Below are 15,282 nucleotides of genomic sequence, written 5' to 3'. Positions count from 1 at the left end.
TAAAGTAATTCCAGCATAATTCATACTTGACAACTGGATATTGTTCTATTTACTTTCCCATTGTCCAAAGTTATTTAGGTTTACTAGCATATTATGTATTGATTTAAGAAAAGTTTGGACCCACAGAAGAAATTCTTCAGACATCTGGTACATGCTTTCACCACTACAGTAAATGTACAGAAACTTATCAGGTATCAACTCTTCCAACTTTAGCCTCTCTCACATTCATGCTTAAAATTTCTGCTTAGTGTTGCACCCCTACCCACCATCACTTTCACAATACACTGTAGAGTGGTAAAGTTGCACCTGAAGATGGGAATCAAAATATGAAAAAGTGATTTGATGGGGGTGGGGGGAAATAAAAATAAAATGTTCTAGGCTTCTAATGTAACCAGGAAGAAGTCTGAAGACTTAATGCAGGACTCTATCCACATACATCAAGAAGAGGCAACTTCTAAACATAGTTTGTTTAAAAACACTGAGTACCTTCGGATCTCCTGGGGCAAAGCAGCTGATGTAGTTATTGATCTGCTTGAAAACAAAGCCTCTATCCATAAAAGTAAAACACCTCTGGGGAAAACAAGCAAAACCAAGATAGAATTGATTAGTACTGTCTTAGTGCTCAGTATTTGTATTTCTGTATCTAATAAGTCTATTTTCCAAACACAATATTGATATTTCAGTTTGAATATAAAAAACAATAAAACAAGAAAACTAAATATATGTATACACATATGAATACCAAATTTTCCCTTAGATTACAGAATGTAAACAAATTGCAAATAAAAAGCAGTTTGGAGAGAAGAACTTTATATTGACAGAAACAGAAATGACATGCCACTAGCAGCTTTATCTGCCATTTTATTTCTGATCCTTTTTTCTCCCTACTGCATCTTATTGGCTGAAAAAGGAAAGATGCTGAAAGTCTGTCTACATAAAATACATGCAAATAAAACACTACTTAATGTATGAAGCTTTTGTAGCATTAGAAAGTAACCTAGATGATATTTTTAAAGAAAAATAAAAATAACTTTTGGATAAAATATAAATTAATTTTTCAAAATATCAAACTTTTGAATGGATGTCTTCTTGGTTACAGAATATGCAAATTATACTTCAATGCATTTTAACTTGGACATAGAATTATATTTAAAAAACATTATGCATATTCAGTTTTATAAGAATTGGCTTTAAGATTCTTCAAAATCCATGAAGAAGAAGTATTACTGAAAAAGTAAACACAGAGTCCAAGTCGCTTGTGTACCTACTTTTATAAAGGCAGCAAGGCTATGGTTTGCATTTTTTGAAGCCTCTGGATTGTCTCTGTACTTCTGAGTGATGTGTGGCATTAGCATGTTAACAACTGTTTCAACTGCATGATGAAAGGAAGCAGAAAATCTCTGGTTTCGCAACAGCTAGAAACAAATTCAGATATAATATTCAATATGGTTTATAACACTAAAATGTATCAGAAAACCTACTTTAGATGAGATATAAATAACCTGACAGGGAAAGGAGAGACAAAGCTTTCAAATTTTCTCATTTGTCATTTAAAGTAACATTTTCTTTAAATTCAAGATTTTCCTGAACTTTTTAGAATGAGCGGGGGAAAAAAGAGCATTTGGTTAAAAGAAAATATTAGAGCATGTTATTAAAATTCAAGCAAGGCAGTCTTTGATGACAAAAATCACATGTATAAAAGTTTGTAAGTATAATGCACTAACATTTTTCTATACTACCATAAACTTGACAACAGAAGCTAAGAACAGAAGGGAATCCTTTAATTTTATCTATCTTTCTTTCTGAAGCAGACACCAGCTAGTTCACATATAGTAACTGCATTATCAGACTCTCTTTTCTGCCTTGAAAAAAACAAACCAGATTTTGCTGCTCTGCAACCATTTATTTTTTTTAATAACTCCTTTGCCTTTTGCCATTCTAGAAATTCTCATCCATGCTTCTTTTCTTTCTCTTGCTCATCAGCGACTTCAAATCTCAGCTCTTTCAGGCTTCACAATCTTACTCTCCATGTTTTTAAGTTTCCACAATCAGAACTGTCTTCCCTTGCTTTTAGGTAGTTTGCCAATTAGCTTAAAATATTTCCTCTACATTCACAATTTCCTCCTTTCCACTCACCATCTATATTATCTTCATCCATGATTTTGTACATTCTGACCAGTATTGGTCAGTAAGTTCTCTTCAGCTTTTTGGCACTGCAGAGCCTCTTTTATTTCTCTACATCTTACAATCTTTAATAAAGATTCTGTCTTTTGTCTGAGGGGACTTAGTGACAGGTAATGTGAGGCTGAGGAAGTTGACGTTAACAAAAACTGTTTTAACTGTACAGACATCATGTCTTTTCTTTCTAAAAACTCAAATCAAAACATCCAAGTGCTCTGAATACTTTGTTATTTAAATAGTTTTTTTGAACTATATTGAATGCAACGTTCCTAGGCAGAACAACTCATTGTCAAGGCCCTGCATAAAGAGATGATTACACAATTTGCTCCCTTTGTGTTTGAACTGTGCTCCAAAGTCTCTAGTTCTATTTTTAAAAAACATTAAAAAAAAAAAAGAAAAAGATATTAAGGTTGAAAAAGATCCCTGTATAAATATCAACAGCACTTATTAATGAAATAACAAAAATCAATAATTCTGTTGGTGGGTGTGCCAGTGTCCTATGATATTCTTGTAACCCAGTCTCTGTTGGAGAGTAATGAAGTATTTTTAAGAATACTACAAAATTCTTGCTATAAAAATAATTTTACTGCACCCAGAAATACATCTTTTTATCAGATCTCATAAGTAGAAAATATCTGAATGCAAGTTCCATTTATTACTTTACCCAGTAAGACAGAAAAAAAGCTAGCAAAATAATTTATTTTATATTTAAGAAATCAAGAAGCCCTGTTCAGGAATAAGGATACATGCAAACGAGAGGTGAATTCTGCTCCTTTTTCTTTCATGTCACAGGGAAGGTGACAGTGAGGTTAGTTCTAAAAGTCGAAATGTCTTTTTTAACAGGAAATGTGGAGACAACAACAAAAATCTGTCATAAAAAGTCACTCCAGTAGTTCATAAGCTATGAACCTTACTTCATGTTTTTGCAGGGGAAGAGTGAGAAAGAACAGCAGTTCAAGGTGATACACAGCAAAGTACCAGAATCTAAAACTGCATGTTAAAAGAATATGTTTCCTTTGTACAATTGAACAGTTCATATTTGGGGGTTGCTTTTGAAGATACTATTAAAAACAAACAAAATATCAACCTGAAATGAATGGGGTTCCTATACAACAAATACACCTAGCATGCAGAACACTGTTGAGTGGGACATCAATAGAAACAAGACAGGTATTTTCCAGTATCAAGCCTAGGGGTTTGGGCTGGGCTTTTTTGTTTGATTTGAGTTTTCTTCCCTCTTCAGGTAGAATTACTGCATGCTTCTATACCTGTGAGTCCTAAGAAAAAATGTGGCAACATTTTGGTAGTTTCAATGCTGAGTAAGAAAATCTCTGCACAAACTGTTACCATCTTAGAAAGATTGATGGCCACAGAACTTCCTAAATCTACAAAAAACCTCACTGTGCATCCTTATTTTATGAAATAAAATGGGGTCCCTTATAGAGTTAAAAGTGCCGTCACTATTTAGATCACATTTTTGTGGTTTATCTACTTCTTTCTGGCAACTTGGAACCATAAATAAAATGCAACTAGCAATTAGTACTTTCTTTGAAAAGAGTCATGTTCTTTCCATGCTCAGTATTTTCTCAGCCCACCTTCTACAAAATGCGTGTTTACAATTATGATGTTAAGAGGTAGAGCAAACATGCATTAAAATAAAATTATATAAATTTTTAGCCTACCTAAAGAATTTTGTAGGGCAGAAAGATTGCTTAAAATGAACAAGACTTCTTCAGAATTTATATGATCATATAACCGCATATAATAGACAAAATTTGATGCAACAAGTTGATGTAAAATATCACTTACAGAAAGGTCATAATTCCTAGACCAATCTTCAGAAATATAAACATATAGTGAATTGTCTCCTGCCTACATCTTTTGGTGCATTTTAATAAAAATCCTAAGCTTATTTATAACAACCCTTAGAAATCAATCTCCAAAGAACACAGTGTGTACGGCATGTAATTTATAGCATATAGTAAACCATAAAATGAACTGCTCAATCTTTCAGGTACAGCAAACCTGAGGCCATTAGGTCTCAGCTACCAGTTGTTACTACTAAAAAAAGAAAATAATCAGTGCCTTCTCTTATAGTTACTTAGGTCACTTGGACGTCAAAGAGATGGAGGTCTTTCTGAGCAATAGTAATGGTTATGCCTACCCCAATTCACACTGTATTTCCATAACAACAAGTAATTAAATCAGTCCCAGGCATCTGTAACTGACACACTGTTCCTTTACCAACTTTGTTTTCCCTAAAATGAAAGTTGTCTTAAATTTAATTTGTTCCTCAGAAGTACATGCTGGTGCTCTTCAAATATAATTTATTATTAGGATTACATGGGTCAGTAAAGACAAATTAGCTTTGAGCAAATGAGTCAGTACAGCACTTCTGGAGGAAAGAAATAATAACAACAACAAAATTTATTAAAAAAATCAGGAACTAGTAGTAATGTGAATGCTCATCAATGGTAGCAAACCACACTATACAAGAGATGCAGATTATATGAGAGAAGATACTAAAATGATGGACACTGGCGGAGTCATTCTGAAAAGTAAATTGCGTTTGGTTTTTATTTGTTTACACAGAATCCTGCTTTAAAAAAAGATGATATTCTACTGTACTTATTTTAACCACCATCTGATCTCAATTTAAAATTGTAATCCCTATCGTAAGGAAGTTATAATTAAAATAAGGAAATGGGTTTGCATGACAGCAAGTTAGTGGTTTCTTTGAAGTTTTTTTTTAAACCAATATGCTGTTTCCAAACTTGTGAGGACTTCTGTAGGTTTGTTAAAATCAGGAAAAACTATACAAAATTTGTTTAGCCAAGCAAAAACTGCATGGTGTTGTTCTTCAGAGTATCACCTACCAAATCCAACAGAAAACTTCCTCAAGCTATTCAAGTTTGACACACACCATGTTTTGCAAAGCTTGCCCAGATGCACCACGTTCTGTAATTAGAAAAACTGTATCCTCACACAGCTGAATACTGCAAAATAATTTTTAAATTATAAAATTTTAATTCAATTCCAGAAGCATCTAGAACATTTTCAGCTTTAAATAAGAAGCAGTTTTTTCTGCTTTTTAAAATTCCACTTTCATGTCAGTTGAATTGATTAATTAAATTAATACAATTAATTTAATGGATTATAATAAGCTTGAAATAGTGGGGTGAAATAAGAAATACGCCATTCACAGGGTGAACAGAAGCACAAACTCCTTTGAGAAACATCAAATCAATAATGGAAATTTATGTTTAAAGATCCTGAATTATTTTGAACAGATACTATGAAACAGGAAAAAAGTGAAAAAGAGAAAAAAGTCCATATGAATATTTTTATTACTTTGGTTTGAATTAACAGTATTTCTATTGATTAGTAGTAGAAAAAGTTGTAAGTCTTTTCTTTTTGCTAGAAATTTTGAGGAATTCCCAAACAGCTGATTAATTCAAACAAGCAAGGAGTTTGACATCTTAAATGCAAACGGATGCACTGCACTACATGCACTGCAAACCCTTTGTGCGTATATCTGCATTCTAAAAACTCCTAAACGAATGGTAGTTGTCACACTTCCCTAGATAATTTAAGAAGTTATCGATAAAAACTTGCCTTCTTCACACTATATATATCACAGCTACTGTACTGCTCTGGAAAAAGCCCACATATTTTTGGGTAGTACTTGCATCAAAGTTGTGCTGGTTTGGGCTGGGATAGAGTTAATTTTCTTCATAGCAGCTGGTATGGGGCTGTGTTTTGGATTTATGCTGGAAACAGTGCTGATAACACAGGGATGTTTTAGCTGTTGCTGAGCAGTCCTTATACAGAGTCAAGGCCTTTTCTGCTTCTCAGCCCACCCAACCAGTGAGGAGACTGGGGGGGGCACAAGGAGTTGGGAGGGGATATAGCTGGGACAGCTGACCCCGACTGACCAAAGGGATATCCCATGCAATATGATGGCATGCTCAGCATATAAAGCTGGGGGAAGAAGGGGCAGGGGTGGGGGAACGGATGTTCAGAGTGATGCTGTTTGTCTTCCCAAGTAACGGTTACCTGTGATGGAGCCCTGCTTTCCTGGAGATGGCTGAACACCTGCCTGCCCATGGGAAGTGGTGAATGAATTCCTGTTTTGCTTTGCTTGTGCACGCAGCTTTTGCTTTACCTCTTAAACTGTCTTTATCTCAGCCCACGAGTTTTCTCACTTTTACCCTTCTGATTCTCTCCCCCATCCCACTGTGGGGGGCAGTGAGTGAGCGGCTGTGTGGGGCTGAGCCACCGGCTGGGGTTTGACCTCAACAAAAGTCCACAGTGTTATCTATTGCTTCCAGCTTCATTGTACCATAAGTATTAAGAAATCTTACTACAGAGTCTGATGATTTACACAGACCGCTCTACTCTATGGATTTTAAGGTGGTTCTATTCTTCTACAGTAATGTTGAATCTAGCCCTGTAGTTTTTTTCTATCTAATATTTCAACTGATTTCTCCTGCTGTTTTGCTCCTTCCCTCCCTTTATTACAAATAAAGTTATTATATATAAATCATAACCATGTATACATAAAACTTTCTTCTAACATGCAACAAAAATACGTGAATGGAGAAAGAAGAGACTATACAAATTCTCTTTAGGATAACTTTTTTTTTTAAAAAGTTGACATACCTTCACTTTAGAGTTTTCTATCAAATGCTGAGCCATTGATTTTATCAGAACTTCAAAAAAAAACCACGAATACTGCAGAGAAAAGAAAATGTTCTGTAAAATTGCCACATGCATTCAACAACTATTTCAATACAAATAGTTCCTATTCTTCAGTTATGACCAGGTAAGAACATACAGTAAAAAGTATAGTTCCATATATACCTTAAGCAGCTTGTTGCTTGTAAGAAAGTCAGCAGATGGCTTTAAAATTGTTGTCATGGACTTTGTCAGTTCTTCATGTACTGTCTTATATTCGGAAGCAACATAGGGTTCAGCTTTATAGGCATACTTGAGGAGGAAAACCAGAATATAATATGAATGTATGACGCAGTATGAAACAATTGAAATTAAACAGATGTAATTAAATTTAAATAAATTCTTTTTAGAGAAATAAAAAAAAAGGAAACATTTAATTTAGTTTTACCTACCTTGACATAAGATCTCAGGTAGCTATCCAAGCCTTCTTCATGACACTGAGCAACAATATGGATAATAACCCTAAACAGAAGTCGGAAACCAAGTAAGCCTACAAAAAAGCTACAGATTTATGTGATAACCCAGCCATCGCTTAAATTCTATGAAGCACTTAAACTTCTTTACCTTGTCACATTGACTGCAACTTCCTCTTGAGTTGCTCTAGTGAGAACTCTAAACAACTGGTTTAGAACAGTTGGCAGGAAAGCTATCATCACATGGCCTTCCATAGCATGAAGGCTCTAAAAGAAAGCAGTAATACTGTCAACTCCCTTGAAACAATGGCATTTAAATCACAAGTTCTGAAACAATAAAATTTACTGCTAATCTTCTTCCAAAAATACACACTGCTTGCACTATTTGGTATTAATTACTTGAAATACTACACAGAAAGCAATTGAGAATAGTTTTCAACATAAATATTTGGTAAATATTTTCTACATTAAGGTGAGTTAGGGATAAAAATTAGGTTTTATTAAAAGCATTTTACAAGTAGTTATTTGTACCTTTCCATTGAAATGCATACTAGGTAATGTTTCAATGAAAAGACTACCTGTGTACACCACAGCAAGCTGACACTGACACCCTGGTATACTTTGCTATTTCATCCACCAATGCAGACACTTAGCATAGTTCCACAAAAGCATACATATTGCTTACCTGTGATAAGTGCAATACTAGTTATACTACTTACTGCAAAAACCAGAGACAGTGCATTACTAACCACTCAACTTCTTCACGATATGCCTTTGCATTCCATCACATGCAAAAGACATTATAGACATAACCACCCTGACATAAAAGGCAGTGTATGGCATTTCATCCTACATTGTTTTATGCCACAAAATTCCCTGGAGTTAAAGAGAGTTTGACAAAAAGAAGAGTGTATTTGCTGAACATTCATACAGACACACATTTCAAACATTTCTGTTCAGTGTTAAGTAGCTGTTTTGTCTTTGAATGTTTGCCTGTATGCACATTCACACTATTCAAATCTCAAAACAGCCTTCCTTCCTACGTGATCTGTGATTTTTCTTGGAAACAGCAATCATACACACTACAGCATCTTTTCTATAAACCTTGAATATCAGAGCATCGGGTAAACATGCAAATGGAACGTCAGCTAACACTTGTCCAAGATGTAGACATTTTTTGGTAAAAGTGCTGTTTTAAGGAGGACTCTTAAGTGGACTCATAACCCAGCTTCTGATGCCTTTGAGTATTCAATTACACTTACACTGCCAGAAGTAGCTGTGCCCTTTGATCTCTCAGGCAGCAATCGAGGTAACTAAAAGCAGATAGCTCAACTTATGAGATGCTAAGTGATGTTTGGGCTCATGAAACACGAAGGAGAGCATACAAACATCTTGAATCAGGTGAGTCTCAGAAAACCTGTAATTAGAAGTGTCAGATGGTGCTTACACAAAATCCTGTTAGGAAGGACAAAAGCAGAAAGAAAGGAGAATGCTTGTCAGGTTTGGTGACCCAAGCTACTCTGCCAGTAGCACACTGACTTCGTGGAGAGAAGTAAATCCTAAGGATTTAAATGTGTCATTGCCATTATAGCATAGATATTACCTACAGGGAACTGTCACTAGGGAACTGAAACATTCATCTTTGAAGAACATTTAGCACTCAGGCTGGCCAAGTCTGGCATAGGTAGGCACAGGCTGACACACAAGCTCTCAATACACAGAAGTAAAAAGCATTTGGGTCCCTGTGGGGCCCAGTTAGACAGGAATTTGGCCCAATGGAATTGAGAATAGCCATAATTTGTAGCTGGCACAGAAGATAGCATTTGTTTTCTGTTACCATGAAGAGAAGCAGTAAAGTCAATATGATGTGTTAATCTTGTGGTGTGGAACATGTTCATACTGTGTGGTGAGAGTGTTCTGGTGTTTGATGACAAGCAAGAGTTATAAAAAGACTCTGCAGTTGCATTATTCTGTCCCAGGGATTTTGGCAAGACATGGTCTTGTCACTGAACCTAAAGATTTTGCTAATCTGGAATTAATATAAATACAAATAAATTAAGTGTTTAAGCAAAGGAATAAGATACCCAAATATATCACAGTATATGTGATCATCTACGACTGAACTACCTGATGCGATTTTGGAGTGATCTGAGGAAGTGTTCTTCTGAGCTTTCCCTAAAATGATACTTTAATATCTGATGGCCACTTTGTTCTACCAGACTAACAAGAATTGTGAATATCAAGAAGAGAATCAAGCCTTTGATTCCAGCCAGCTGCCATTTTTGACAGTCAGTGGGTAGCAAGATAAATCTGAAATTACCATGCTAGTCCCTGGAAGATATTTTGATTTTATCAGATTCAAGTAGAGCTCTGGTAAACTTAAATAGTGAGATTTCTCAAAGTACTGTGAATCCCGATGAATCAAAGAGGTCAGAAACTGACTGAGGGTTGTTGACAACATCAGTTCCTGAGGTAAGAACCAACCAACTGCCCACAAAGTATAGGGTTATTCCATTCCTCATAACATGAGCAGTCACTGCTGCCAGAACCCAGGTAAGGAGGCTCCCCATGGTATGCAAACTGATTTTTTAATAGTAGTGTCTTGTCACTTGTATGCAGAGATTTGAGTAATAATGGTTCTTTTCATGTAACATATGATTGTTTCCCAGACCAACTGCTTTATATTACAGCACCAGAAAGAGCAAATTCTGTTTTTTCACCTGAACTTATCAATAAAGACATTCAATCCCCTGAAGTCCAGAATGGGCAACAATTCTTCCCTTCTTCCTATCAGAAAACATCTGCCATTTTCTCTGGCACCTCAAGTAGCAGGAAGGCTACACCCTTGAAAAAAAGTGATGGAAATGACACTGACAATTTTAAAGAGCTTCAATGAGCCACAGGTCAGACTCTGAGACCTCTAGTTCATGATGACAGATACTCAGAACATATAATCTTTATTATATGGAGAATAAAAAAAGAGAGGTTAAGTGCAATGATAAAGGTTCAGTGTCCCAACTGATCTCAAAACCACAAGCAGAGGACAAGAAGGCAAAGCTCCACCAATGAGAACAAACGACTAGGACTTCTAGAAATCTGGATGATTCCTTTGTTTGTATTTTGATAGAACTCGGGAGGAAATTGAACACCAATAAATTTAAATCCCTTGCCAGAAAAGTACAAACAGTAGGAAGTGAGAGGTAAAGAGGTTCCCTTCTTCAAACAGAAATCTCAGACAGCAGGACCACAATGTCCCAGAAGGATTACTTGGGGAAAGATGGAACAATCCCCTTGGCCTCAAGGCAAGATGAAACACACTGAAGCAGTGGTGGTTCTCCTCTTCTGTCTCTATTGGAGAGATTTCTTCAGGGCACAAACCACATATACACAGTTAGAAAGACTGTATTTTGAAAAGTGGCACAATGACAGAGGATTTGCAAGTACGGTATCAGGGAGGGATTCTGCACATAAGCTGTCTCTAACTCCAGTAGGGCCTCTTGATACTGCAGAGTGCTGACTTCTAAAGCTGAAACACTACCGGGCTCAGTGTTACTGCCAGCTAGCTGGGGACTATTTGGTACAATTACTGCTGCAGAATGCAGTGGAATTAAGAATGGCTCCAGATTGAAAATTATCAAGAACTCAAAAGACATACTTTAAGTGAGAAACACAGAGAAATGACATATCAAAACAAGAATGACAGTAGCAGAAACCCAAGTGAGAGGCATCTCTAGTGACCCATTCTAAGTAACCACGGGGGACGATGAAGTTCAGCTACAAGACTATTTGTTCTTTGCCTTACCCTTTTGATGCGAAGATACATGGCCAGAATCCAATCTAAGGGGTTGTATTTTTGCCATATAATTTGCAGCACATTTTGGGATTGCAAAATTTCAGAATGATAAGCACAAATAGAAGACTGAGAAACAGGTCTGTCAGTAAAAAATGGTAATATTAAAAAAAAACTATTTCCAGATAGACTTATTCCATCTTCCTGCTGTTAATGTACTGTGTCCTGTTTTGTACCAAAGTTGATCACAGAAGTCTTGGGGCAAGGACGATGATGCAGAGCCATGGTTTTGACATGCAAGGTCACAAAGCAAGTCCAGTTCAGAAGTGTGCCACATTCAATAGTTAAGTTCTTACTTGAATGCCTTGAGTAGACAGTCCAGTTTTATTAATTGATGGTATTCAATTACAACAATAAACTCTGTTGTGCCTAAGAAAATCAGGAGTTACTTGTGATACCTTACATAGATTTTAAGGTGACTGAATTTTGGTCTTCATATTAAAAATCTGGCCTACTTGGTTAAGACAAAATTGCTGTGGAAACCATGCACTCTATGTCTACAGTTCTTTTGCAGTATTAGATCAATAACAATGATGACCTCCCAAGCAAAATTTTAGAAAAATCAAGAGTCATCATTCCTTACCATTCCCGTCTACAGTTCAATTTGATTATTTTGACAAATTAAGTCATTAGTGTTTTGAAATTATCACCAATACCACCTCATTATTTCCTCATGGTTTCCTCTTATATTGCAATTGTAAATTTATCTAGGGCAGGAAGTACATTTTTGTTCTTTTTATACTGCATATCCCATTAATGAGACCTAGAAAATGTCTGAAGTGCCTAGGTTTTGCAAAAAGTATAAATAAATAATATAATCTGTTATTCACTGCCATTTTATACCTTAAGATATTTTACAAGATCAGTTCCTAGTGCACGAGCTCCAGACTCTGTTTTCTGACAGTACTGAAAAAAATTATGCAAGTGCTGGTCCTGTCAAAGACAAAAAGAACAAGTCAAACATTACTATCCACAATCTGAAACAGAACACGTTAAAAATATTTATATACAGAAATTCATATATGTGTCCACAGATTCAATTTTAAAAAATAATTGAAGGGCAGTACTCCAAAGACTAATTGAGTCTACATGTAACATTGATTTATTTTTTTAACACACATAAGAAATTTCCAGTTATTTTTGAATACCCATTATACAAAACACTACCTATATTTGCTTCAAACCAACATACAGAAAATAGCATACTTAATGTTAGGTATCCCAACCAATCATAACATGTGTTTTTATGAGCAGCTATAACAAGACTCATTTCTTTGTAGACTTGCCAGTAAATAGCTTTCAGACAACTATGACCTCTCATCTAACAGGAAATTTCAGATTGGAATGGATGACAATGATAGACAAAAGGCTCACATTTTGAGTAGCTTCCATTTAAGATCTGCTATTTTTCACAGCTGATGTGAAAGGAGAGATACCGTGCAGAGTGTCCAAGAGACAAAAAAAGTAAGAGATCAGCATACTGAGTTTAAGAATCTTCCCAAATATTGTAAAACACATATAAGAAACACACATTATTCCTAAAACTTTCTCTAGTTTAATTTGTATTATAACTCACCTGCGTATACACAGTTGACACCAGATGAGTGGATATTTTTAACAGTTGTTTGCCTCCATCTACCCATTTAATTTCAGGACCAGAATGCTGCACACACACATGCAGAAGAAAAGTAAAATAATGTAGCGGTATACTAGAGTAAAACAATTTATTTATAGTACCACAAACAACAGTTTTTAAAAAAAAAAAAAACAAACCAAAAAACCAAAACAAAAAAATCAGGTTGAAGAAATGTGTGTAATGAGTAAAGTCATAAAAAAAGGAAAATTATGCAGGCAGTATTACCAAAAGCATTTATGAAGCTTAAAATGTTTTTTAAAAGCCCCACAGTAGTTTCCTCAGTGGCTAACAAAATTGCTTTTCTAAAGTCACAGATTTCATGTTTCCCCTACAACTCTGCAAAGAAACATCTGACTAGAGAGAAATATCTACTAGTTTTCTGAGAAAAATAACACAAGAACTTCTACAGATACTGAAACAGTATAAACCTTAACATAGGTCACTGATAGGTAGCAGCCAGTGCTTCCTTCCCATCCCATTTCCAAAGAACTGAGAACGGGAATGCTCAGCTGTATACCCTGACAACCAGTTAGGGAGAGATTTTACTGCTAGATCTACAACTGGTCATATTGGTCCTAACCTTCTACCCATGGGCATGAGCAGAGACAAACAGCAGAGGCATAAAGAATACACCTACAATGTGAAAAGATGAAAGATGTAAAGGAGACGATGGTTGGAAAGCTTACAGCAGAGTTTAAAAAAGGTGGTAGAATAGGAGGAGAGCAGCACATCTTGCTGTTGATTTTAGGCCTCTTCCTCCAAAATGAGTCAATTTTGTCTCTGCATTTCATTCTCTTAGTCAAATCCCCTATCACATTTTACATTTTGTATCCTCCTCGGTATCACTTTTATTACTACAATTTTGCAAGCTTTCTGCTTTGAAAAATACAACCATAAATTTTACCAGTGAAGTATAAAGATCACAAAAATCAAGATGTGAGAGTAAGACTTTTTCAGGAATAAAGGACTTACTGAAAGGAGACAGCATGAAATGCTAAAAAAAATTTAGTAAAGGACTTCAGATTATTTGCATATCTTCATAAACTCAAAATAGTTTAATATATTTAAAAATTACTGTAGCTTCTAGTTAATTATTAGTACAAAAAATAAAACTTAAACATTTCCTAAGTGCATCAGCTAAATAATAATAGAAATAAGTATTTAACAATTTAAACAAAAAACTTATTAGGGCAGGTTGATTCAAATTCTTGTAAAAGTCAGAATTTAGTCATAAGTTTTGTCTCCCATTTCTGTTTGGGTTTTCGCAAAGCACTCCATTTTGACTATAAAAGAAAAAAATTACTAGAAAATTACTTAAATCTTATCAACTGGGGAATTACAACCAAACTTTCTCTCCACAGCTGTTTTTGAAAGATTAGAGCAATTTTATATAACATACCTTTCCAACACCCACTTCCTGATAACTAAGATAGCCTGATGGAAGATTTGCTGACACTGGGATGTGTTGCTCATTGGTCACCACTCTTCCATCTTTTATTAGAGGAAGCCAAGAATACCCAACTACGGAACATGAAAGGCAAGTAATTTTAAATATGTTATGAATCTTTACATAAACCCTTACAAAAGTCTTACTGTACACTTCTGATATGTACTTCATAAACCAGAAAAATGTTACTGTAAGGGCCAAATGATTTGAACTCAAATGATTAGAAATAGAGAGGCAAATAAATCATCACTGAGTTTGAAAAAACCCATACATTTGATAGACATTCTAAAACAACATTTGAAACATTTAAATTCAAATGCTTCATGAAATCTTTCAGTCAGTATAATGCAATTAGAAAGCATTATATGGATCACAAAAATCACAGGTTACCAGACAAGCATACTTCATAAAATCTCCCCAGTAGTTACTGAAAGTAAAGCATTAGCGTACAAACCTTGTGTTTCAACAACATCTTTCTTCTTTGTACTCCCTTTGCTTGAATTATCACAGCTGACATGGTAGAAGGTGAACAACAAATGGTGCTTTTCATGTAACTGAGTGGGCAATTCTATTTTAATCTAAAAGGCAAAGAATCACAATCTTTGTAGAAGTCTTCAGCTAGAGCAGTGACATGCCTTACTGGCTGCACACTTAAGCAATTCCAGGTTACACGTTATTTGAAGCAAGATCAAGAATCACACACATAAAACTTACCAAAATTTACTTACTGTGAAAAGTGGGGAGTCTGATTTAACTGAAATAATTATCAAGAACTTTGAAATCCTCAAATATTTTCTTGTATTTTTGAAATTTATGTAATACTTTAACCAGTAAAAGTTACCTCAGAAAGGTAGCTTACCTCGTCATAAAACTCTGGATTTTGGTGGTGATGCAGAACAGCAGCAAATGCGCTTCTAGTAAATACTGGTCCACCTGGCCTACCATAGATACACTAATAACAAAAAAAAAAAAAAAAAAAAAAAAAAAGGAAAAAAGGAACAAAAAACCCCCTGTGATC

General features: G+C 35.2%; 1 protein-coding gene across 19 annotated transcripts in view; it reads right to left on the bottom strand.

Moving 5' to 3' along the window:
- DOCK9 (dedicator of cytokinesis 9) overlaps positions 1–15,282 on the bottom strand; it is a 136,795-nt gene that overhangs the window by 48,469 nt on the left and 73,044 nt on the right. For all 19 annotated transcript variants that reach the window (XM_069802411.1, XM_069802429.1, XM_069802417.1 and 16 more), the window contains exons 19-29: positions 15,124–15,216; positions 14,719–14,842; positions 14,217–14,338; positions 12,758–12,844; positions 12,025–12,114; positions 7,483–7,598; positions 7,311–7,380; positions 7,045–7,170; positions 6,844–6,915; positions 1,269–1,415; positions 487–570 (exon numbers count right to left, since the gene is read on the bottom strand). In XM_069802411.1, the coding sequence (XP_069658512.1) occupies positions 487–570; positions 1,269–1,415; positions 6,844–6,915; positions 7,045–7,170; positions 7,311–7,380; positions 7,483–7,598; positions 12,025–12,114; positions 12,758–12,844; positions 14,217–14,338; positions 14,719–14,842; positions 15,124–15,216 (1,131 nt within the window). The remainder of the gene's footprint in view (positions 1–486; positions 571–1,268; positions 1,416–6,843; positions 6,916–7,044; positions 7,171–7,310; positions 7,381–7,482; positions 7,599–12,024; positions 12,115–12,757; positions 12,845–14,216; positions 14,339–14,718; positions 14,843–15,123; positions 15,217–15,282) is intronic.

Source organism: Haliaeetus albicilla, chromosome 15 (assembly GCF_947461875.1).
Source record: "Haliaeetus albicilla chromosome 15, bHalAlb1.1, whole genome shotgun sequence".
Lineage (NCBI taxonomy): Eukaryota > Metazoa > Chordata > Aves > Accipitriformes > Accipitridae > Haliaeetus > Haliaeetus albicilla.
This window is presented reverse-complemented; position numbering and strand designations above follow the sequence as displayed.